General features: G+C 40.6%; 1 protein-coding gene across 1 annotated transcript; it reads left to right on the plus strand.

Annotated features, from left to right (window-relative positions):
• The first annotated feature begins 1,840 nt into the window (after positions 1–1,840).
• wnt3a (wingless-type MMTV integration site family, member 3A) lies at positions 1,841–23,564 on the plus strand. The gene is made up of 4 exons (XM_088319900.1): positions 1,841–1,975; positions 9,449–9,690; positions 20,650–20,915; positions 21,009–23,564. The coding sequence occupies exons 1-4, from the start codon at positions 1,902–1,904 to the stop codon at positions 21,486–21,488; spliced, it is 1,062 nt and encodes a 353-aa protein (XP_088176026.1). The 5' UTR covers positions 1,841–1,901; the 3' UTR covers positions 21,489–23,564.
• The last annotated feature ends 1,220 nt before the right edge of the window (positions 23,565–24,784 follow it).

A 24,784-nucleotide genomic window follows, 5' to 3' on the forward strand; every position in this document is an offset into this window, starting at 1 on the left:
GCGTGAGCGGCCGTTTTGTCATGCCCCGTGGTTTATTCCTTGCCTGCTTCGCATTTATCGCTGGAGCAAATGCCACGTTTTGTTGTTGGTTCCCTGTTAGCCTGGCTGCTTAATGCGTGTTTTTTGATCAGCTAGCCTGGCGTGAGCCCCGGTTTTGCCGTTTTCCTTGTTTTTTTTATTCTCAACCGGCTCTTCGTTGTTGGTTCCTGGTTAGCCTGGCTGCTCTTCGCTTGGTGTTTGGTCGGCTAGCCTGGCATTAGTACTGGTTTTGCAGTGCTCCTTGGTTTGTTTATTCCCAGCTGGCTTCACATTTATTACTATAGCCGTTGCCGCTTTTCGTTGTTGGCTCCCATTTAGCCTGGCTGAGCACTGCAGGCTTTTTGGTTTTCCTTGTGTTTTTCCACCGAAGTTGGGGCCGCGTATTGTTGATCGATCCTGGTTAGCCCCTTGTTGATGGCCCATCCGTTTGATTTGTTTATTTGCCAGTGAATCTCTTTTTGGCTGCTCGCCCTTCGTTGTACCATTACTGCATCCACCTGCAACACGCCTAGGCATTCTCCACAAAAACTACCAAAACTTCACTCAATACACTTATAACCTCTCCAATAAATTAACACGTAAGCCAAAATGGCGGGCAGCACGGCGGCGCAGTCGTTAGCGCATGTGCGGCACAGTTCTAAGTTCTTGGTAACCTCCTGTGTGGGTTCAAATCCAGCTACCGGACTTCCTGTGTGGAGTTTGTAAGTTCTCCCCGTGCTTGCGTGGGTTCCTTCCGAGCACTCCGGTTTCCTCCCACATTCCAAAGACATGCATTTCAGGTGGATTGGCCGGTCCAAATTGTCCCTAGATGTGAATGAGCGAGCGAGTTGTCTGTCCCTGTGTCTGTCCATGGCAACCAGTTCAGGGTGTCCCCTGCCCACTGCCCGATGATTGCTAGGATGGGCTCCAGCACCCCCGCGACCCTACTGAGGATAAGCGGTGCAGCTAATGAGATGAGACCAAAATGGCGACTGGCTTGCAATGAGGGTGCTGGTGTTCCTCAGATTGACAAAGAAAAAAAACATGCTTTCTTCAAAATACAATCTCTCAAAAAATAATTGCAACATACCGATGAACTATATTTAGATATAACGCAAAAAACATGTACTTTTTTCCTCACATTTTGCTTGTTTAAGAATTTAAGAATACCTTTGAGCATACTGCTTTTTCCACATATAATGTTGAACTGCTCTTTTTCCTGATTCAGTAAATCCGAGGTGGAATTGTGTTTTTCTTTTTGTGTGGAACATTTTTGAAAACTGAGTAAAAATAGTGAGTTTAAAAAAAAACCCACATTCGACCTGAAAAGGGGTTCATTTACGTGAAGAACATTCATGGGGTGGGGGCGCGGGGGGTCGCCCTTGTTGAAGTCAATAATGGCGTGGAGCAATTCACACATATTTATTTGTGCATTTTAGAAGCTTGAAGCCAGGGAGTGAAATCCGGACAGGTTGTTATAGCTACGCGATCGGCGGGGGTTCCCATGTCTATTTAAAAAAGCCTCCTCGAGGCCCTCCCCTCTCCCTCTCCCCCCTTCTTTAAACTACATTATATATCACACGCGCTGCAATTGTCAATGAGCTCCCCAAAAAGTCGCCTTCCTGCGCCTGATCAAAATTAATCGAGCTTAAAATAAAACACCAACAAAAATGTATATGGCTGTCAGCTTGTGACATTGAGAGATTTCCAAAGCGATTAAGATCCCATTATCGCCACTATTTTTGATTTTTTTTTTAAGGGGGTGTGTTGGTGGAGGTGAGGGAGGGGTTGCGCCTTTTTTTCGCTTCCGATCTGTGTGCGCGTCCGGCGGGCGCGCATCATCAGGCTTCACGCTGGAGAGCTTCGGACGAACTTTTCGGAGGATGATCATCGCCGGATGGGTCCTCTTGTCGCTTGGCGGGCTCACAAGTGTCATGGCAACTTATCCCATCTGGTGGTAAGTCACTTTGAACACGCAGGAAAGGGAAATTATTGACTTAATAACTGGTGCGTCGTGGAAATTATGTTTTTATTTATGGAAGGGAATGTCGGTATATAACCTAAACTCTTTATTTTTTTGGTTATGTTTCATTTTTGTATTTTTTACTAGTGCACAGCAGGTGCGTGCGTCTGTGTGTCCACATTTTGGATGTCCGGCACATGATGATGCATTATTTTTATGTTTTTTTACCTGTACAGATAAATTAGAATATAATATTTACAATTAAGTGATCCCTAAGTTTCAGACCTTTACCACAAGTAAAGTTGTGGATAGAAACACAAGTTTATTGTTCCTAAAACTTGTTTTTATTATTATGTGCAGTAGCCGTTATTGTCTTGATGTTAAATAAATATATGCTACACTGAATAATTGTAAAGCTGTTGTCTGTTTCTTTAAGCTTTATATATTAATATATTAATGGTGAATAATAATGGGACTCTGCAATATAAAAATCTAATATTGACAATTTTGATGCTACCCATGCTTATATGTATGGCTCAAAGGGCTATACACACTAAAAATATTATTGATAATATTATTGAATAATTGTAAAGCTATTATCTGTTTCTTTAAGCTTTATATATTAATGGAGAATAATAATGGGACTCTGCAATGTAAAAATGTAATATTGACAATTTTGATGCTACCCATGCTTATATGTATGGCTCAAAAGGCTGTACAGACTAAAAATATTATTACACCATCCCCTGATCTAAAACTTACATCAGGGCAAGAAAAAACTCAAAACCTTATCATCAGGGTTGGGTAGGGTTTGTTTTAACTTGATTACTTTCAATTACTTTTGGATTATTCCAGTACCAAATATGCTAATAAAAGACAAAAGAAACTAAATATGATTACAATTATGACTCACAACACGTGGTAAGCTTTCTCTCCTGGCTTTGATCTCTTTGATATCCGGCAAAACTAACATAAAATGCGACAGAAACAAAATGAAAATAAATCCAAACAGCTTGCCAACATCATTTTTGCCATTCCATGTATTCCGTTACTCACCAAGCCTGCGCAAAATTTAGTAATTTTATTCATATATGCATTTAAAAATGAACGTTTGAGCCTACTATTGTTCAACAACATGGGATTTTTACATTAAAAATATGCTTAAATAGCTTAATACCTTAAAAATGTATTGAGTTCAACAACGTGCGAATTTTACATTAAAAATATTCTTAAATATCTCGATACCTTAAAAATGCATTGATATGATATACTATCAATATATTGTTTTGATACCTTTTGAAAATCATTTTTAGATCTGTGTTTCATTATGTTCTCCACTCAATGCAAGCAGATCTCACACTTGAGAAGATAAGATTATTGTCCAAATTGTGGCTTGAGGGGCAATAGCTATCTTCTGACCATTTTTCATTAGATAGCAAAATTTAAAAGCATTTTTCATGCAAATTACGAATTTACAATTTTAAGATATTCTTGTTCTGCAAAATTGATCATTTTTGAAAAATTCGTAAATGTAGGGTGCATAGTTTGAGGTGTCTTTACAAAGTTAAAATTTAATATTTTCGCCACTACGTATGCATTAACAATGCCCAACTGAGTTTAAAGAGCCTTTATACTTTTTTCCTCTATGCTTATCTACTTTTATCTTACTTTTACCCTTGGACTTGCGGCCACGGAGCGCAGTACGCTGGAGGAAAGGAGTCGATGATGGAATGTGGGGAATAAGAGTGATTTCACGCGCGCGGCCGTGGTTTTCTGTTTTCCAGAATGAAAATGATGAAAGTAGGAAAAGGACTGTTTCGAATACTGTCCAAATGCCAACTCAAACCCCAAAAAGGAATTTATTCGAGCGCATCTAAGAGTTTTGCACTCTTGCACGTGCAACAAAATGAGCTGCATTGATGATTTCAACCACAAGATAGCGTCAGCAAGTAGAGTACATTTTGAAGTTACGGACACCGCCTTTACTGACTTAATAGGAAGATATTTAAGTATGTTTTAAGCTTCGATTAAAATATACTGATTAAAATATTATGACAACTTTTAGGAGTTAAAATGAAGATAGCTAAGTTGCTAAGGGATGGTTCTGCCAGTAAATGCTAACAATAGACACAGATGTCCCCCCTGTCATTGGGTACGTTCGCATGCGGGAAATAGTCTGATTAAGATCAGAATCCGGATCAATTCGAGTATCCTGTTTACATATCTAATGACAATGAAAAAAGTTAACCTGATTCTAAATCTGATTGGCCACTAACAGGAGATAATGTGTAAAAACAATTTCTGGAAAGTTCTTAAGATAAGATTATTCTTTATTCGTCCCACAATGGGGAAATGTATTTCGTTACAGCAGTAAGACAATGAATAACAGCTAAGAATATCAACAGTATAAATAAGTATGTAAAAAATAAAAACCAGAGTAATTCCAATGGCAGGTGTCCAAATAGCGGCATGCCGTCACATTGAGTTGGAAATGGAGAGGGGTTTAAAAAAAAAAGGATATTTCATACTATGGGGGTTAAACTGGAAAGCCTAAAATGTTTCTCTGGTAAATTGTATTTATTTTGAGAACTTCATAGTTGTGCCACTTCACTTTACATTGTGTGGTGTTTGTGAACCATTAGCTATAGTCTTCCCATTTCTTTCCAGATAAAACCGTTAGAAAAGGGTTACCACATTTATTTACACTGACTATTTTCTATCACCTCATACGTTATACTTTATGTGTTTAACTTCCACTGAGTTCCTCTAGAAGCGTTCCTTCCTGTGCGTCATCTGCGAAGCGCCGACCATATGGAACGTCACAAACAAAACATTATCTTATTCTTTTATGATTCAATATTTGCCCGTGGTTGAATTCTGGGTGGATCTTCCTGGAATGGGCCCCATGCCGTTTTTAGTGATAGGACAGTCGTGATTGTGCTTGGTTGGGAGGAAATCCTGATTCAACGGTTTGGGCTTTGGATAGGAAAAAAAATGCAGAACAAGTGTCATTCTAACAGAAATGAAATCCAAAATAGGGGATGATGGTTTGATTTCAGAACGCAAGTAAAGCCAACAGACTGAAGGACTTGTTTGTTTGTTTCATGGGATTTGATCTAAAGGCAAACAACGCTTTGGCGTGGATGCACCCGCCGAACGTTTTTGTAAAACCCAGCAGCCCCATCCCCCTTTGCATCCACCCCACTTTCAGAAGATACATACCTGGAGGTGAAAGCTCGCCGCACATTCCTTTTTCCAAACATATTCTCTTGATGTCAAAGTCGGCTCCAAGGCCCCGGGGCCCATGCACGAGTAAAGTGGTAATTCTGAAGCACCCTGCTTGGGCTTGCTGAAATATGCATTAAACCTGGGCTTGGATACGCTTGTACGAGACAGGGGGGCCAAATCATCAACCCAGAAAAAGAAACTGTTTTTTTTTCTTAAGTATTTATTTGCCACCATGCTGACCAATAGTTGTCGGAAAAGATCTGGCCTTGGGAATCCGAAACAAAAAAACTCATTAGCTCAAGATACAATCAACAAAGGGCAAGATTTCAGTTTCTGAAAGATTTAGGGTAACCGTAAGAATGGATAATTTCTGTAAATGAATCTCGAAACTCTGATACTTTAATAAACCGTAAGGAAAATAGACATCCTTTATATTTTATATATCTTAGGTTCAAAAGGGGGGCATACCCCTGGTATGGACCAATATGAATTGCAAAATGACTTTCCCTTTCAATGGGAGTTTATTTGACCAATTATTAGGTTGTTGTTTTTTTAATAAACCCAAGAGTCTAATTATGTTTTCTACGGTAGTGTATTGTAAGTTCTGTATTATACGTTTACACATCTTTAAAAACGCAAATATTTCTAAATTCTTGAATCCATTAATTTGTCATAGAATTGATAAGTTGTAATCCTTGAATTCCAGACCATACATCTTTGTTTTTGGACATTTAGCATGTATCTTAGGGAGAGTTTCAGATTAGTAAAGAAGGTTTTCTTTTGAATTCAAACTACATAATCACTACTTTCACATTTCTGTATGAAAGGAATGAAATCCTAGAGTAATATCATCAACACTACCGTTTTAAGCTTTGGACTACTGCTTTTCTCCCTTTAAAAACACCAATTTTTTTCTTCTATATTCTACTTTTTTTGTATTTTCCGTTGATATTATTTTAATTTACACAACAACAACACAAATCTTGATTTGAGACTTGGCTATCATTGACTCGAGACTTTATTTAAGTTTAGGGCTGCTTTATCTTGAAATGAAATGAAGTCTTTGTGCGTGAAGAAACCGCTCCAACGATCATATATTTCTGTTTTGTTAAAAGTTTGCCACCTTGCCACCTGTTTTAAACAAGTACATGCTTTTTTTATATTCTGGAGACAGATTGGTTTAGCACGTGAAAAAAAAAGTTCCTGCTAACTTATATTGCTTTTTAATGTCAAATAGTTGGCATGTATACTGAGGTCATAACTCCAAAAATTGAGAGACACATTGAGGCTTTCATTCTCGTTTTCTTATTAGTATCAGGTTAAAGGTGTCCTAGTACGATCAGAGAACATTTGTCGCTGACATCCTGTGCCACTCAAACTCGCAAATATGAATTTAGTTCCCTTAAGTTGGCTGAATGTATGCCTAAAGATTTATGCCACGGAAACGTCGGTGGCGCCACATTTTTTTTATCCTGAAGGTGGAGGAGGTTCAGGATGTGACTGACAAGGAACTCTTTAAAAATGCGAGCCTGCGGCACTTGTTTTCACCTCCCCTGCAGTATCACAGTGATGAGGCCTCCATGAATTGGTCAACACAGCTTCCTTTTGCATTTGCACTCTTTTGTTGTGCGTGTGAGAAGGAGCCCAGCAAAAGTCTGCTTCGCTCTGGGATGCGGACTCGAAGTTTCAGCTGGGACTGTTTGACCGGGGGGTGGAGGTTGTCAGGACCGGAGTGACAAGGGCCAAACGGAGGTCGATTTGTGATAGCTCTTATTTAATGGCGGATGCGGCGACTTCCTCCGGGGCTCGTCTTCAACTTGCTCACCTTTGCGGTGATTTACTATAGCGGAGTAGTCGGCAGAATGGAGGCGAGAAATTCTGCCAGAACAGGCGTGACGGATAGCTCGTGACATTCGCTTCAGGGCACGTAAAACCGTAATTCACTAGGCTGACATGCCGCGACGCCCGAAAACATTAAAATGTAATCACGAAATTCCGATTGCAACGAGCGATTGATTCGTCCCTGCTATCATTTGGACTTGTAATCAGTTTTGGGCGTGTAACTGAAAAAAGTGTTTTTTAGCGTTCCTGGTTACTTCATTTAAAAAGTAATTTTGTCAGCCCCCAGATTACTGACACCAAAAGTAACTATCTAGAAGATAATGTGTACACCGACCTGTGGCAGTGGTTGAACCCCTTATATTTCTTGGCTAGTGCAATCTTGACAGCTTGCAAAATAACACTCCATATCCATTGTCTTTTGTCTTAAAACCACTCACAGATTTTCTTCGCAAAAAGTCCCTCAAGACAAGGACAAACCAACTCAGAGAACGTTTCCTACTATTTGCTACTGGTAACACAACCAAATATGCGCATATAAATTGACCCGCTAATTTTAGTATTTTATTTCATAGTTGTAAATACGGTTTAGACTTGAGAATATACAGTAGGGGGAATATGAGTAGAGGGTAATTACATGCCCTTGCACTATGATTGAAACAGCGCCACCGTAACTGTATTCAGTTGTATTTTGTAGGTACGGACAAAGACGCATAGCCTTCTTTGTTGTGTTTAGTGTAGAGTAACGCACCATGATTTAGAGACAGTTGCGTTACAAAATGTTCTTAAAAACACGTTACAGTTGTTGTTACAGAGAAAAGTAATTGCGTTCCAGGGACACGTTCCTTTGTAACGTGTTACTCCCAACACGTCGCGTAATAAAGCTATTCAAGGTCAGCTTGTTTGGGTCAGTGGGAGTTTTTTTTAACAGGAAACAGCCTGGAGGCAGCGTCAGGACTTTTACTAACCTTGTTGTGATTAGTCTCAAGACAAAAGGTCAAAAGATAGCGTGTTACCTACACTACATACCTGCTCACGTTTTACCTTTGCGTGGATCAAAAGATTAGTAGCAACTTTTAAAAGTCTTTGACGTGCCAAAAAGTCACTTTGTGGCCAACCCTGCAAGGCATTCTCCCCAGTTAATAGTAGGGGTGTTCTTTAAACAATTTTTCTCTGTTGTGATTTGCGCAGGGCACGTTCAATATTGATTTAAGTAAGTAAAGGCCGGAATAATCAGGGCAAAAGTTCAAGAATCCATTTCATAGCAGACAACTGAGAAAATACACTACAAAAAAGACGCTAGATTGCTATTGCGTCAGTCCTCTTGACAACAAATGAAGATGTTAGAGCCAGGGTCACCAATGCGGTGCCCACGTGCACCAGGCAGCCCCCTGAGAACACCTGAGTAGTAATTTTTTAATTGTACTGAAATTGGTAATAAACTCGAATTTTATTTTCAAAATGCCTTGCACCACTTTTGCTGTGGCCAGACATCTCGGTGTTACCAGGAAAATTCTAGTTATTGAGCCATTTTTATCTAATCTTCATAAATTTCATAAGCATCTTCTGCTGTTAGGAAGAATGACACAATAGTTAGCACCAATGTTCCCTCCAAGCTGCGCGTGTGCACAATTGCGAACTGCCCAGACCTTCTCGAAGCACAGGAATATCTATCCAGCGCATAAAATTCAGAACTCTGAATTTTTTAATTCACATGAAAATTTGTCTAAAATTACAGTGCATGCAGGTAAAAACTGCTTTGAACTGGGTATTTTGAATTCAATGTCAGCACAAAATTTAGAGAAAAAAAAAAAAACATGAAACGAAGCAAAGAGCCAGAGTATATAGAAATAATGATGAGGCAAAGAGCCGCATGTGGCTCTAGAGCCGCGTGTTCTCCACCCCTGTTCTAGGAGGTCCTCAAAGAATGTGTGAACGCTCAGACCCATGGAAGCTCTCTGCTTCAGGCTTTTCACTGGTGAAGCTAATTAAGCTAGCAAAATTGAGTGAAACTGAAATAAAAAAGAGGGCTTATGGAACTTAGTGTGCACCTAGTGCATCCTCAAAGGAAAACATTGAAGAGATTTGAGAAATTGAATCTTGTGCTAATTATCTCCGGTACATGCTGTGGTTTCGACGTAGCGTTTGCACTCTCATTACCCTAAGATAAGTGCATGGACAGCTAATAACAAGGTGTCACTCCCTTGGTTGTCAGCTTAAGGTCTATGAAGACCCAGAGAGGCATTGAGGACTTTCATCTTCGGCAGACCTACAATTTCCACCTAGGTGTATATGAGCTGAAGAGATTTATCAATACCTAGCATGCTAGCATCCGATACCAGTTAGCAGGTAAAGCTTTGTTGCAAGACCTCAAAGACTAATGACTTTCTGTGCACACAGGTCGCTAGCGGTGGGCCACCAGTACTCGTCATTGGGCACGCAAGCCCTCCTCTGCAGCAGTATACCGGGGCTGGTACCGAAGCAGCTACGCTTTTGTCGCAACTACTTAGAAATCATGCCCGGCGTGGCAGAAGGGGTAAAGATTGGAATCCAGGAGTGCCAACATCAGTTCAGAGGGCGGCGCTGGAACTGCACCACCATTGATGACAACCTGGCCATTTTTGGACCCGTCTTGGATAAAGGTAATTCTCTTTTTGTGTTTTTGTCATGAGTTCAACCTGCCAATCAAGCGGTGCCCTGTGGCAGTTTGACTAATGTACCAAAAATGATTTTCCCAAATAAGCTTTGTGACCTCTCTACGGACCATTTGACAAGTATTGCATTTGATATTCATTGCCTGTACGACAACCAGCTGAAGAAAAAGAAGGGAAAACCCTGTTTGTCTCGCCCGCCTCAGCCAATGCTCACACTTAAATCCTTTTTGAAAAAGAACGAAGACAACGGCACGCCTGAAATCATGCATACAATCAAACTGAGTTGAGTCTTGTAGGAGTTTTCTTAAAGAGGGAATCCCCACTGATTGTCTCTCATCCCACTTCAGACCGAAAGCTGAAGTGTTACCTAATATGTGGAATTCCAGTAATGATGAATGGCATCTTGCGGACAGATGCCCAGTCATCAAAAAAAGCTCAAAACCACGGAGGGTTATTTTTGTACTTGATTATTTTTAGAGAGTTCAATCAATTTTGCCAGCTGGTTTAGAGTGAATCTGATGTTTTGAATCCAGAAATTACATTGATTTTGCTTGGTCAAGTTGAGTTTCTGAGATATGGCCACGCTGTTTTTTAACGTTTTCGTTCACGTGTTTGTGTATAGTATTTGAAAAGAATACCTGAAATTTGAACAATGCCACATAAAATTTTATATTTACTTACCTTTATCAAAGTCTACCATTCAGCTTACAATTATCGATGTTTACATCAGGTAAGCACTATATACTCTTGGACATGTTTTTTCTTAAACACCTTCCTTAAGATAATGTAGGACTGGGGTATCCATGTGGTCCCCTTTAACAACAGCTGAGGTGCCTGTAGACCTGTTTTGAAAATATTTCACCAGTGCTGGGTCATTGTGATTTTCTAGTAATGTGATTTTTAGTTCTTGGAGTGGTACTAGAGACTGGCGTAGTGCATGTGTGGTTCCCCTATACAAATGGAAAGGTGACAGGCGAGTGTGTACTAATTTGGGAGGTGTCTGTTGAGTGTGGCTGGAAAGCTTCATGGCAGGATTTTGATTGGAAGAATAAGGGATGCGACGGAAAGAGTACTTTGGGAGGAACAGTGTGTGTTTAGAAGAAGTGGCTGTACAGATCAGCTTTTTGTGAAAAGTTTATAGCAAAAGGAAGAGAGGTGTGTTGGGCATTTATATAATATATACTTTTATTATGAAGTGAAAAAAATCCATCTTTGTTGTTTAAGGCACATGAGCTTTTGGAACAAGAATTCATTGCAAATCTGTAAACCCAATGACACGTTTTAACATTACAGGTTCAGATGATTTAACCGAAATAAGAAGTATCTCACACTCACACACACGCGCAGTGGTTAATCAGCTAAAAAGCAAACGCTAAAATCAGCTAGCTACCAGAGACGAAGGTTACGTTTCCACACTTCAAAACGCAAATAACAAACAAATAAAAACAAATAATGTAGTGGCTTACCCTGCTACTGAGCTCCCATCATCCTCGTCAGTGACTCCATGTTTTGGTTTTAATTGCTGCCTAACCATCATGGTGCTTCTGCGCTATATCACTTTTGCTCAGCACTTTTTTGTTTTGTTAAGTGTGGAGTGCTCCAACACTTTTGCGGACTTTGTTCGAACTGTTTTCTCCGTGTCCGTCATGTTTCACGAGTCGACTTTACCGTAGCCTTTGAAAATAGCGCCTTAGTTCGCACGCCACCTCGCTCTATTATGCTCCCTGACTCGCGCTGCTTGTGAAGTCACTGACAATGCGTCGTGTTGAGTGACGCATAAATCGTGGAACGAATTGATGATTTATTAATAACGCTTCTAATCATTGATTTTAAGCGGTTTTAGCTCTATCATTTAAGAACTCTACCTAAATTACAAAATGGGCATGTTATTAGTATATTATTTTTTTAAATGACACAAGTGAAATAAAAAATTGCGTAAACAATTAGACAATAAAAACTATTACACTTTTTATCTGACAAAAATTAGACAGAACTAGATTAAACATAATTTGACTGAAATCAGTCTGAATTTTAGTCTTATCAAACGGATGAGAGAAGTTACAGGGCATTAAATATTGGCTGGACTAAAATCTATACATTTTAATTCACTAAAGAAGACAGAACAGAAATTTAATGATTTTGTTCAAGTCTACTACTGCAAAGTCAAAATAGCCATTTCTGAATGTATAACATAACTTGTTGGTTTAAGATCAGGCTATGATGTAATTGTAATCCTGTGCAGTCCTTACAATAAGCGGTTGTCATGTGCAACTGAAATTAGACTATGACTGAGACTACATTTAAAAATGCCTGATAAAATTACTTAACTCTTTTCCTTGTAGCGTATTTTCTGGACTATAACGCACACCTGATTTTAAGGCGCACCCTTAAAAAAAACTCTTTTGTGAATTTTTGGGGGGGACTTTAAGGTGCGTAACATCAAAACTAGATAGATAGATAGATAGATAGATAGATACTTTGTTCATCCCCGAAGGGAAATTCACATTTCCAGCAGCATCCCTGAGCTGAGAACAATCGAGAACAATCGAAAATAACACGGGAGCTGCTGGAGTGGCTGCCATTCGTGACGGCGCCGGAAGAAAAGATTCAATTTGAATCATGTACAAACTATTATGATGACTAAAATTAAAAAAACATCAGTACATAATGGAAAACTTTTTAGTTGACCATAAGCATTCATCATGAAATATCGGTTCACCACTAAAATATATTCATTCATAAATTGAACCATATTAAGTAACATTTCACTATAATTATGCATTTCTAATTTTATTGACCAAATTTTCCAGCCTATAAAGGTGCACTGGATTATTAGGCGAGCCTGGAAATTGAAAAAATATACATATATTTTTTTATTTGTGCCTTACAGTCCGGAAAATACGGTAGTCAACATGCTTTACCATGTTTAAATAAAATAAATTAAAAAAAAGCTTTTAAGTAAGAAATAATTTGGCCAATTTGAAAGCAAAAACATGAATACTTAAAGCAAATAAAACGCAAAAATTACATTACACCAAATTGTAGAAACATTCGAAAAAATAATTAATCTAAATGCAAGGCACTGAAAAAATCCTGATGCACCGTGATTTTATTGCCAATTCATTATGAGTTATCGCCTAAAACAGTGGTTTTCAACCTTTTCCGTACTACCGACTGGTTTATCGTCCGAGTATATTCGCACGACCTGGGCCAATAATAACAATAGTAGTCACAATAACAATAATATTGGACTAAGAATCCTAATATAATAATAATAACACCAAATCCGCTGTGTAAACACCAGACCATTAGGATCTAGCTGACATGGGAAAAGACATTCGGTTTTATCTCATCATCACACTATTTCTACTCACTGCCATGTTGTACAATGTTATTTCGACTGAACTCTTACCTATAATGCTCCATTACAACATTGTACAACGTGTTTCATGGATCCCTTAACCACCAAGTTCGTCAGGGCACCACTTCCTGTGGTGTGTCTTGGGGAAGTACAGCCTGGTGGCGCCGACCTCTCTCCAGGCCAATTTTTTTTTGGGTAGGGGATTGCTCCCCCACGTAAAACAGACACTGGTACTGAAACTGGTTTCTATGGTAAACAGTAGCAGGAAGAGCCTCCTGATTGGACTCAGAGACAGAACCTTATTATCTCCACGCTGTTGTGGTTTGGTGTAGAGTCATCCCACTCTTCAGATATAGGCCAGACCTTGACATTGATGTGCAGTGGCGTGCGACAATACTGATACCATATCCCGTGAGTAAACAGTGTGATGATGAGATCAAATCTAGTGCCTTTTCTTTTGTCATCCAAAGTCCTAGCAGCCTAGTGGTCAGGATTCAGCATCCAATGCTGAGCAAATGAGGTCTGTGATTATTTGTCACTGGTCAAACATTGCTCAATTACGGTGATATATTGCCGTAAAACCCTGGTGTACAGCGCGCCTAAAGTTTGAATACTTTTCGGTGGGAGAGGTGTACGGTCAAAAAATGCATGCAAGTACGGTATAAACAAAAATGTAAACAATTTATTTTTTCTTTCTGTGCAGCCCAGTACCAAACGACTCACTGCCCGGTACTGGTTCACAGTGGTGTTTGCTGACCATTGGCCTAAAACATTGTCTGACATTTCTTCCGTTTCTATTTCTTAAGACAAATGTGACAGATACTTGGGAGAATTTATCACCCAGCGACCACAAGTTAAACTTAAACACGTAGAAGTGCGACCAAGCGACCCCTTTAATCCCTGAACTCTTAACGCTTAATGAACTCTTGAGCTGCTAATAAGAAGGCTTGAGGATGAGTAGAAGGCGAGAAGGATTCTCCATCCCAGATCCTTTTGTGGAGGAAAATACCAGCACACACCCCACTCCCCTAACCCAAATTGCTGTGCCGCAGAGTGTTAAAGGGGAGTCCGAGTAGATCATTTTGATTGGATTAAGGTCAGTGAAGGCCTTAATAACGCCAGAGGTCAAAGTAGCTGGATTAAGCGCCTTTGTCAGAGCCTGAGCCGAGTGACTCGGGAACTCCCAGCCCTTTGATAGGGCTTAGTAGGCGAGGGCTTCCATTTCATTGGATTTGATTGATGCCGGTGTTTGTCTGCGGTATGGGTCCATTGTCCCCGCTGGTGTCTGTTTGTCTGCAATTCAGACTCTAGTGTGTCCATTTCCTCCTGCTTCTTGTAGGCCAAAGGCGAGCTGGCGTCTTTATAGGTCTCACTTGCAACCTGTAACGACCCTCGTAATCCTCACCTTTGCTACGCAGGGGCGAGTTATTGGGGGCAGTGTCGGGCGCATTACTAAAAAAAAAAAGTAATTCGTTACCGTTACTTCATTTAAAAAGTAATTTCGCTCCCCTCCCCCCTCCAGATTACTCAGGCAGTTACTCAAGCAGTCTCTATCTAGTTACAAATTACAGTATTTACTCGCATTGAAGCCGACCACCAAAATTTGCTTAAAAATAGCCACATAATAAAAGAAATAGAAGAAAACATGTACTACGCCTTCATATTTCAAGTGTAACTTGCAGACAAACACTTAGCTGAGACACTCCATATTAACTTTTCCATGGGTTTCAAACCACTCAAATATTTCCTCCTCCATTGCTGTCCAAGACGTTTCCTTTTCTCCAGGCATGTGTGTTTTGCATAAAGGATTTTACAAATTAAAGAGACAAAAATCCAGAAATCTTTTACCATCAATTCTTCGCTCATCTTTGCCCAATTGATTTCCTGTTTGTTGTTCCTGTAAAAGCCATGGCTTTTTCCCTTTGCGCTGTCTACCATCTGTTACTGGTGACACCCAAACATACGTGTTCATTTAAGCTGACCCCCTGATTTCAGTCCGTTATTTTATAGTTGTAAATACAGCTTAGATGTGAGTAAATATGGTAGGGAGAATATCAGTAGGGAGAAATTATTGTACTCTGTGCTTTAGACGGTGCCACCCAATTGAGTTGTACTTTGTAGGGCCATATAAACCTGCCACCTCCACTTTGACGACAGTGATTAGCACTGTGATGCTGGCGGACTAGGGGTTCATTAATCCATCTCCTGAGCCAAGGGGGAACTGGATGGCATTAAATCTGTGAACTGTTTTTATAAGTAGCGGAGTAAAGCACCATGTTGGAGCGACATTTGAGCTTCAAATTTTAACTAATAACACGTTACAGTACTTGTAGTGTCATCATTATGACACCGAGCTAAAACCCCAAAGAAGGACCCTGACCACAAAAAACGTGTAATTGAAGATTTAATTCCTCTTTGGATGGTGACGACTGCAAAAGAACATTACAATGCATTGAGGCCATGTGCCTATACGTTCATAAAAATCAATTGCATAAACTTTACAAAAGTTTAACCTATTACAAAATATAGTTGTTATACAACATATAAACGCTTTTGAAAACTTACAGCATTGCCTTGTTAATCTTTCAATTAAGACGGAGATAGATTGAACATGCAGGCCATTGTTAGCCACTGTGTGCGATTACTGATGACAACCAGTTCTCAGAACAGGAAATGAAACAGAAAACCCAGAATTAGTATCATTTTAATATATTTTTCAATTTAAAGGTCAAATAAACACAAAATATTTATGTAGAACACTTCTTAATGAACTTACATTTGTTTTTAGTCTCGTATTATTTTAAACTCAGTAAGTTGCCTTAAGGGCAACACAGTACTCAGGGAACTTGTGTTCAGGGAACGCGTTACTTTACTCCGATACTGATTGGGGTAGCGTTTTCCTTCGATTTGCTAAGAAGCTTGCGTCACACTCTGGATCGCCGGTGCTGCCTGCGGGCTGAGTCTGTGTCAGGGCTCGTTAATTTGCATGAGGTAAAGTGTCAAAACACGCATTGCAGGAATCCACCCGTGATGAAAGGTAACAAATAGCCGCGCAGGTGTTTCAGACGCGACGAGCTGATCCCGGAGCCATTTTCGGCATTCCTGGTACTTGCAGAACGTCCACCTGCATTTCGTGAGTCACTTGACGGCATTATGGAGGCGTCTTTAAAACAATATGAGGCAACCTTTGTCATTTGTCTTTGTAATCCATCGGTTATCACAGTTAATGGGGAGCAGAACCCCCCATGAAAAGTGAAAATCCGCGAAGTAGCGACACCTCTTCATAGAGGCCCCAAGGGTCAAATTTACCTCGAGATGACGTCCTTACCGACTGAGAGTATACAACTGTAACAAAATAAGAACTATATATCTACAAATAAAAACACAGAACACAGAATTACAGTTAAATGAATGGTAATTTTTGTCATTGAACAAAAGTACAACGAAATTGGAGGGCAGCTCGCTAGCTACACGCTAGCATCAGTTATCGAGTTGAGCCAGGTCGCGATGGTTAAAATACAACCCAAGCAAATTTAGCGGTTTCCCATGAGTTGTAGCTCTAGGTCATCTGTTTTGTGGGTAATGGATCTGGCATTAGTGAGATACGGACTCTGCAGGGTTGGCTCAAGAGAGTATTTAGTCAAGCCCGATGTTAGACTAGCCCTATCAGTAGGCCGATCTACAGGCTCACTATTGGGTTTTCTCCCGACGCCGCCTCAGTTGCTTCCCGAACTCGATAATAATCCACAGAGCACCCACTGGCAATCACCTTTTCTTTGCACTCCCCTGACTTTCCTCCTATTTAATTGAGAAATATTTTTTCAATGTAACGAGACGCTAAAATACTAGCTCAGTTGTAGACATGTTCCGCAGTTTGCTTTGGGGAAAGGAGGGACATACTGACTTGTGCACCCGGCTTGCTTTTTAACTGACAGCACTGTCAGCCTATCACACACACACACACACACACACATGAGTCACACCCGCCATACACACAAGACCTCCCTAACCTGCCCCCATGATAGCAGAACACAATGCGCGATACATTGGTATCAATAACAATAAAGACAATTCAATTCAAAATCCGAGAAGCAGTGAACCGGCGAAAACCAAAGCACAAAGTAGCAAGGGGTCTCTGTATTACACAATTAGGTGTGTATAGTTGAGGTAAGATCGGGCTTAAAAAATTCAGCTCGACCCGAATCGTGGGTATAGTAAACCGAACCCCCAGAAACCCGACAGTTTAACTTGATTTGATAACCAAGCCCGATTAAACCCGAACCTTAATTTGCCATCAAAGTAAACACAAAACTTTACTCCGACCTTCGTACTTCAGCGCCAAACTGTGTTTTGGCTGAACTACGCAGCTTGGGAGTTACTTGGGGCCGATTCCCTCAAATCAAGTTTGCACTGCAAGTGCAGCGCCAAAATGAACCGTTCAAGTGTTTACGGGTTTGATCAGAAACACAATTGAATTAGTGTGTTCGTATTGCATTTGCACTTGAACCGGGATAATTTTTTTACAGGATTAGGAAGGTCCTTTAAAACAAAACAAGGCAGCTATTGTAATTTCAAAAATAATAAAGATATAGATTTGCACCATTACTTTCCACAAACCAATTATGATCTTGATCTGAAACTCGAGGTAGCATGTAAGTGATCACATTCTATACCAAACCAGGATAAGGTCAGGGGATAAAGGTAACAACCCGCACCTTAAGGATGGGAAAGTGTAAGTATTTAGGATGAGCTTCTTTTTCCGAAACATACGTCTCTCCGTGCTGGGGGAGTAAAGCCAGCACGCCGGTATATCATTAACTCTGTGCAAGAAAGAAAGAAGGGGTGTGGCAAATGGAGTTGATGGGGGACCTTAGCCCCGCTTCCTGCTGTGCTGAGCTCGGAGCACAATATCTTTGCAACCATGAGATTAAGCAGGAGAAAAAGTGCTTTTCCCCATTCACACGCCCTTTAGATTGTTTTATTAAACCATTTGAATAGGGATTTCCCCCGTCTGCCGACAAGCAAGGTCCGACCAATGCATAGTTCTCTGTTGCTATGACTTAACTTGGTCCCCACTAATCACCGGCCAGGGCAAATTTCATATAAAATATCTGGAGCCATTGTGGGACTAACACAGCGTGACAGTGGAGGCACAATAAGGGGATTCAACCCCCTCAGCAGGTCGCAGGGACCACTTGGCCTGCCGGCGTTTGGCAAAGTTTGGCGGATAAGCGCCGTCAAGGGATGCAGATTGTCATGAAACGCCATCAACTGCTCTTAAAACCAAGCAGCGGAACTAATGGAAGTGCAGGTGAAATAAAATTTATTGTCGGGTAATTGGCCCTGAAGGTCAACTCCATGTAGATCTCCTAAATATTTTAACGAGGCTCGAGAAGGCCGTCACACTAGCTTGTTACTCTTTCTTTGATGGGTTAACATGAATGTTGGTCAAAATGTTGTAGGGGAAGGGAACTTTCTTTTGCTAGAGAATAAGAGGCAATCCACAGATCAGGAATCACTTCATCCTTTTTCTTAGTTTAGTATCTTCATGTTCACATTGAAGTGCCAGCGCCTCTTTATTTTTTTTCTGGGTATCCTCCTTTGCTCTTCTTGCCTTAAGATAATCCTCTTTCCTCTTCCCGTTCTTACACTTGCCAAAAGAGTTCCTCAAGGCTCAATGTTTGAGCCACAGTTATTTTTTACAGCTTTAGGAACACTGTTCTCATTTGTGTTCTCCTATATCAGACAACATTGCTTGCCTCCCACACTCTAAAAATTGTCAGCCTGTACTTTTTGACAGTTGGGATTCTGTTAAGTTTATGACACCAGGTGAACTTACATCGAGTGGCTGTTTGGAGTGGGTGGTTGAGAATTTTTCTGGCATCATTTTTGTCTGATGCCGTTTAGTCCTTAAACTGGTTGGAACCTGCTGTGAGGGAGGAGTTCCTTCTGCTCTTAGCTTTGTACTTGTCCCTTTCTTTTCTTCTCCTCCTCCACTCTTGATCTTCACTAGAACACTTGAGCTGATGAATATCTTGTTTTTTTTTTAGAATTAATCTAAGATGCGAGTCCTCTTCTGTAGCTATTTTGATGAAGTCAGCTTTGATATCTGGACACCCGTTGCTGCCGTCTGTGAGGCCGTTTCCTAACCTTTCAAAAGCTTAATTGAGTCTCTTAATGATAGGGCCTGTCAGACCCGTGCCTTCCTCTCACGATGGCTGATGAGTCATCAGTTTACTATGTCAGCCGTGAGACAAAGGCCCTCCCCGCCCTTATTCACGGACATGACGATTGATGTCTGGGATGAATGAAACCCCACGCTGGCACCTTTTGTGGAGGCTACCTAAACACATGTGGTCGACACCACTAATGACCTCTGCCACAGAAGTTCAGCACCTGAATGTGTTACAAGTGGTCTCATTAGCGTGGGTTCGAAGATGTTATTCTTTGAGGTTATGCAAGACGGGATTAGATGCTTGTAAGGAAGTGCAGGCCTACTTTCCCTGCTTGTGATCTTATGTAATGATACCGTAAGTGTTTCGGAATCCTTAAGCTTGGTCCCGACAGATAGGAATGGAACCTAAAACATTTAGGTTAGAATAGAGATGGGCAACCAGGTCATCGAGGCCTGGATGTCCTGCCTGTTTTTGGAGGTTTTCTCTTCTTCAACTCAGGTGATACAAATTATCAGCTCAGATGGCAGGAGCTTGTAAACATTCAAGGTGATTGGAAACACCTGAGTCAAAGAAGAGAAACCTACAAAACCATGCAGGACATCCTACCCTTGAGAAACAGGATGCCAACCTCTGAGTTAGAGGACTCAACCAGTAGGTCAAACAGTCCCTGGATTTGGATAAAGGACATTGACTTGTTATGGACAGAAGTGAGATATCCCAATCAATATCGAGCAATTAATGTGTTGTGCCCACTAATATTATGCGATCACTTTAAAAAAAAAAAGATCGATCACTTAACAGCACAGAAAGGGTTAAATCACGTTCCCTTGCGAAGTGCTGACAACCGTGATTGGCCTATGTTCGGTTCATTTGGTCCCCACCATTGCCAAGACCAAACCTACATCCTTGAGCTTGAGCTGGGAAGATGTGTGCTAACATTTCGGGAGGGGCATTTTCTAACTCATAGGATGCTATTGTTGGGCTAGGTGTTTTGGTTAAACTTTAAAAACTCAAAGCTGGATAAGTGCTACCATTGTGGTTAGGATAGATGATTTTAGTCTTAGATCTAGGGTAGGGGCAGTTCTAGTCTCTAATTATATCTACAACAAGTGTTTTTACACCAAGCCTTATTCTAATCTAGACTAGATTTCTTATACCTCATAATGCAACCTCAACCCTGGAAAACCCTTTTCTACTTTGGAAAATTCTGACCTGTGGGTTTTCCAGGGTTAAACCCGAACCATTGGAAGTCGCAAACAAATTTTAAACTTTAATGGCTTTTTCACTGCTTCTTATTAGGCAAACTCCTCAGTTTGGGTTGGTTAAGTCCCCTGGATTGATAATTGCATGAAAAGTAGATACTGCTTTGCACAATAACACCTCTCATGATCATCTATCTCCCCCTTCCAGCCACACGGGAGTCGGCATTTGTCCACGCCATTGCTTCGGCCGGGGTGGCCTTCGCGGTCACCCGGGCCTGTGCCGATGGCTCTGCCACCATCTGCGGCTGTGACACACGCCACAAAGGACCCTCTGGCGAGGACTGGAAGTGGGGTGGATGCAGCGAAGATGTTGACTTCGGTGGAATGGTGTCCCGGGAGTTTGCCGACGCAAGGGAAAACCGACCTGACGCCCGTTCGGCCATGAACCGCCACAACAACGAAGCCGGACGGAAGGTGAGGTCTTCTAGACTGCGTTGGTAGGTTCAGATCATGTTTTGACCATCACCCAAATCCTATCACTGATGAATCAACACATTTTATCCCCAGTCTCTCTATGACAACATTTTCCTGAAGTGCAAATGTCACGGGCTGTCCGGCAGCTGCGAGGTGAAGACGTGCTGGTGGTCTCAGCCAGACTTCAGGGTCATCGGAGACTACATGAAGGACAAATACGACAGCGCTTCCGAGATGGTGGTGGAGAAGCACAAAGAGTCGCGGGGCTGGGTTGAGACCCTGAGGCCCCGGTACAACTACTTCAAGCCCCCCACCGAGCGAGACCTTGTCTATTACGAGGGCTCGCCCAACTTCTGTGATCCCAACACTGAGACGGGCTCGTTTGGCACCCGCGACCGCGTTTGCAACCTGACGTCACACGGAATTGACGGCTGCGACCTCCTGTGCTGCGGCCGTGGCCACAATACCAGGACGGAGAGGCGCAGGGAGAAGTGCCACTGCATTTTCCACTGGTGCTGCTATGTCAGCTGCCAGGAGTGTATCAGGGTCTATGATGTCCATACCTGTAAATAACAGCCACTACTATGCCTTGAGGCTGTGGACTGGACCTGGTTTTCTGTGGCATTTAGTGGACTGGGCTTTGAGTTTATTACCTGAAGGTCTGAAAAGTCAGCTGCCATCTTCTGGAACACACCATGAGAAGAACATTACAATGGTGATGCTGGTCACACAAACTTTCCGATAATAGTCAAACACCATATTGGTGTTTTTATTTTATTTTTTTAAGTATTATTTTTGTTTTTTGTGTAGTTTAGCAGAGAACAATATGGCTCATAGGTAGTAGTACTGTTGAACATTCCATCTGTACATGCAGACTGTCCCCCCAATCCGATGATAATCGATTAGAATATTATTATTTTTTTAAAAGATAGACCAAGCCACTCTAGCGAAAGCGGGTTTTCGCTCATCAGTGTAAACGTCAACAAATGGGTGAAGTACCTACGGGGCATTAGTCCACCTTGACAGGACTGTATGATGGTTCTGAAATAGTGGTGCAGGAGTGGATCAATGACGAACTACATTTGAAGTTTGGTTTTCTTGGAAAAATGTCCAAGTGAGAATGACGAAAGGGTGTCTTGGGTGCTGATGAATGATAGGAAAAAAAATATTAATTGCCCTGTTTAACATACACTAGTGTAAAAAAAGACTTCCTGTCCCCACCACAGTGAGAATGTGTTAGAATTAGGGCCCGCGTACCAATTAGTTATTTATGTACTGTTAGAAGTAGTAAGAAGGAACAAATAACATATTTGGTCATCTAGTATTGGGCTGACTAGTTCTTCATTGGAATATTATTTTGCTTAACATTGGAATCAGTGTTGACCATTAAAAAGTCTTTATCAGTCAGGTAAAGCACAAGTCGGTCATTCAAACTTATCCTACGACCTTTATATTGTACTTCCTTAATTACCACCACCGAAAAAACAGTAGGTTGACTTAAGACTCAATATTGTCCATTAGTGCAAATGTTTTGTATGAATTGTTTATTACATTCTCAGCTCGAAACCCCACCCGTTAATCCTTTTCGCCTTCGACTGTGTGACCTGCGCAAGGCGCTCTTAAATGCTCAATATTGTAAGCTTGAAACAACTTTCCTATTATAAAAAGAAAAGTTTTCAAGCCAATGAACTGCACAAGGATACCCCCACCCCCTCTCGAAACACTGCTAAAAGTCCAGCACTTGTGTCCATCACGTCGTGTCCATCACAGCGTGTATATTGTCAGTATTAGGGAATTCTCAGATGGATGGAATGGGAGATGTTGGTGAAGAGGGGGCACTTATTTATAAAATAAAATTAAAGTTTTTCCCTCCATTCCTGTTTTCAAATTATAAGGGAATATGGGGGCAGAAAAATAGGGATGATCATGCTTTAAGGATTCTGAGTATTACGAAAAACGCAAAGGAAATTGTGCCTATTGAGCATTTTAAAGGGACAGTGTGTATTATTTAGCACCCCATAGTGCTAAAAGAAACTATTTACAAAATATTGGTTTAAAAGAAAATAAACAAAAATTTTTGAACCACGCGTTTTTTTTAAATACTTATTGGTCAAGAAGTTTGCATTTATTTTATATAACATGAGTCTGACCAAGAGGGAGCTGACATGACTGTCGGCTATCTTGCTGCTAAGGGTACCCCAAAAAAAACCTTCTGAAAGGCTAGGCAGGGAAGGAAACGGTGCAGTTTGGTCAATTTGAGTATCCGAAGTTTGTATTCTTTTGCTTTTCAGCATTTGTATTTGGTTGCACTTCATGAAACAGCAATATATAGTGGTCAAATAATACATGCTGTCCATTTAAATTCAGTATAACTTTGTATGGATTTTCGATTGTTGTTGTTTTGGATTCTTTCTGTGAAAGGAAAATGGTTTTTAAAAATCTTTTTTATATTACTTATCAAATGTGAAGTTCAGACTAATTCCTGTGTACAGCGATGTTTTCCAACGGGAGCAAATAGTTGTTTTTGTTTTAGTTACTTTGTAGTCTGATAAGAGGCAACGGTGTTAGACTCGTTAAATCCCTTTTAATTTAGGCTCACTTGACGTCACTCTTTCTCTGAAAACTCAATTGAAAAATCATGTAGCCACTCCATCAAGTATATATATATATATATATATATATATATATATATATATATATATATTTATATAGATAAGCGTACCCCAAAGTTTGGATTATAAGGCGCACCTGAGTATAAGCCGGACCAAGTACATTTTAAAGGGAAAAACCATTTCGTACATACATTAGCCGCACCTGACTATAAGTAGCATGTTCCCACATTGAAACATGAGATATTTACAAAGAATGACCCTAGACAGAAACAGTTTTAATAATATACAATACCTTAACCCCTTAATGTTACGACAGCCCGCTGGACTTTTGATAAGCATTGACGCGTCTTCACGATGTCACCAGTCACTGAAATATGTCCTGCCACATATCATTAGAAAACTTTAACTCTAGGGATTCAAGATATGATGACCATTTCAAAATATACTCATCAGAGAAACGTCACGATCAGTCTGAAACAAAATACCCGAAAACTATAAAGCCGGCGTAACTCACTATCACGTTCCTGTCTTCAACTTCTTTAAATAACTGCGAAAATGGCTTAGTTATATCAAGGATAATCAAACGAATTCAACCGTGTAAAATATTTACTCCAAAACACAGAATAATGCCAACAGATAAATGGAAACATTTCTGCTTCGTTGGACGTTGCCTTATAATTCGTTCGATTCGCCACATTATTTCTGTTTCCAAAAAAAGACAGACTTATAGAATTATTCAGAATATGGTAATTTTTTCATGATGAAGGTCTTTTCATGCTAGTTTTATTCAAAGTTATATTAAAGTTACGTATTCCTTGACATATATTCCACGTGTCTCACTGGCGGCCTTTAGAAAAAATGCATAAATTAGCCGAAACCTGGCATTAGTAAAGTTTGGGCAAAACATCGCGGCTTATAGTCCAAATTTTCTGGTATATAAATCTGTATATCTTAAATATTTCTTTGGTTAAAAAATATTATAATGCTGTTTTTTTTTTTTAAAGTAATTGATTAAAACGCCAGGCTCTGTCACAGTTGCCACGGCGCCCAATTGGCCCCGCCCATGGACACCAGCTGAAACGCGTTGACAGATTGCTCCCTGACTACTTAAACGCTGTCTTGTGAGTTGCCCGGGGTCGGAGCGTCTGTGAAACTCCTGCTCAAAAATAGAGTAACAACTGTGAGTCAAACTAGCAATTTGAACATCATTTGCGACCCAATTAATAAAAAAAAGGAAATCGTATCCCATGTGTTTTC

Source organism: Urocampus carinirostris, chromosome 1 (genome assembly GCF_059441175.1).
Source record: "Urocampus carinirostris isolate Australia breed hairy pipefish chromosome 1, RoL_Ucar_1.0, whole genome shotgun sequence".
Taxonomy (NCBI): Eukaryota; Metazoa; Chordata; class Actinopteri; order Syngnathiformes; family Syngnathidae; genus Urocampus; species Urocampus carinirostris.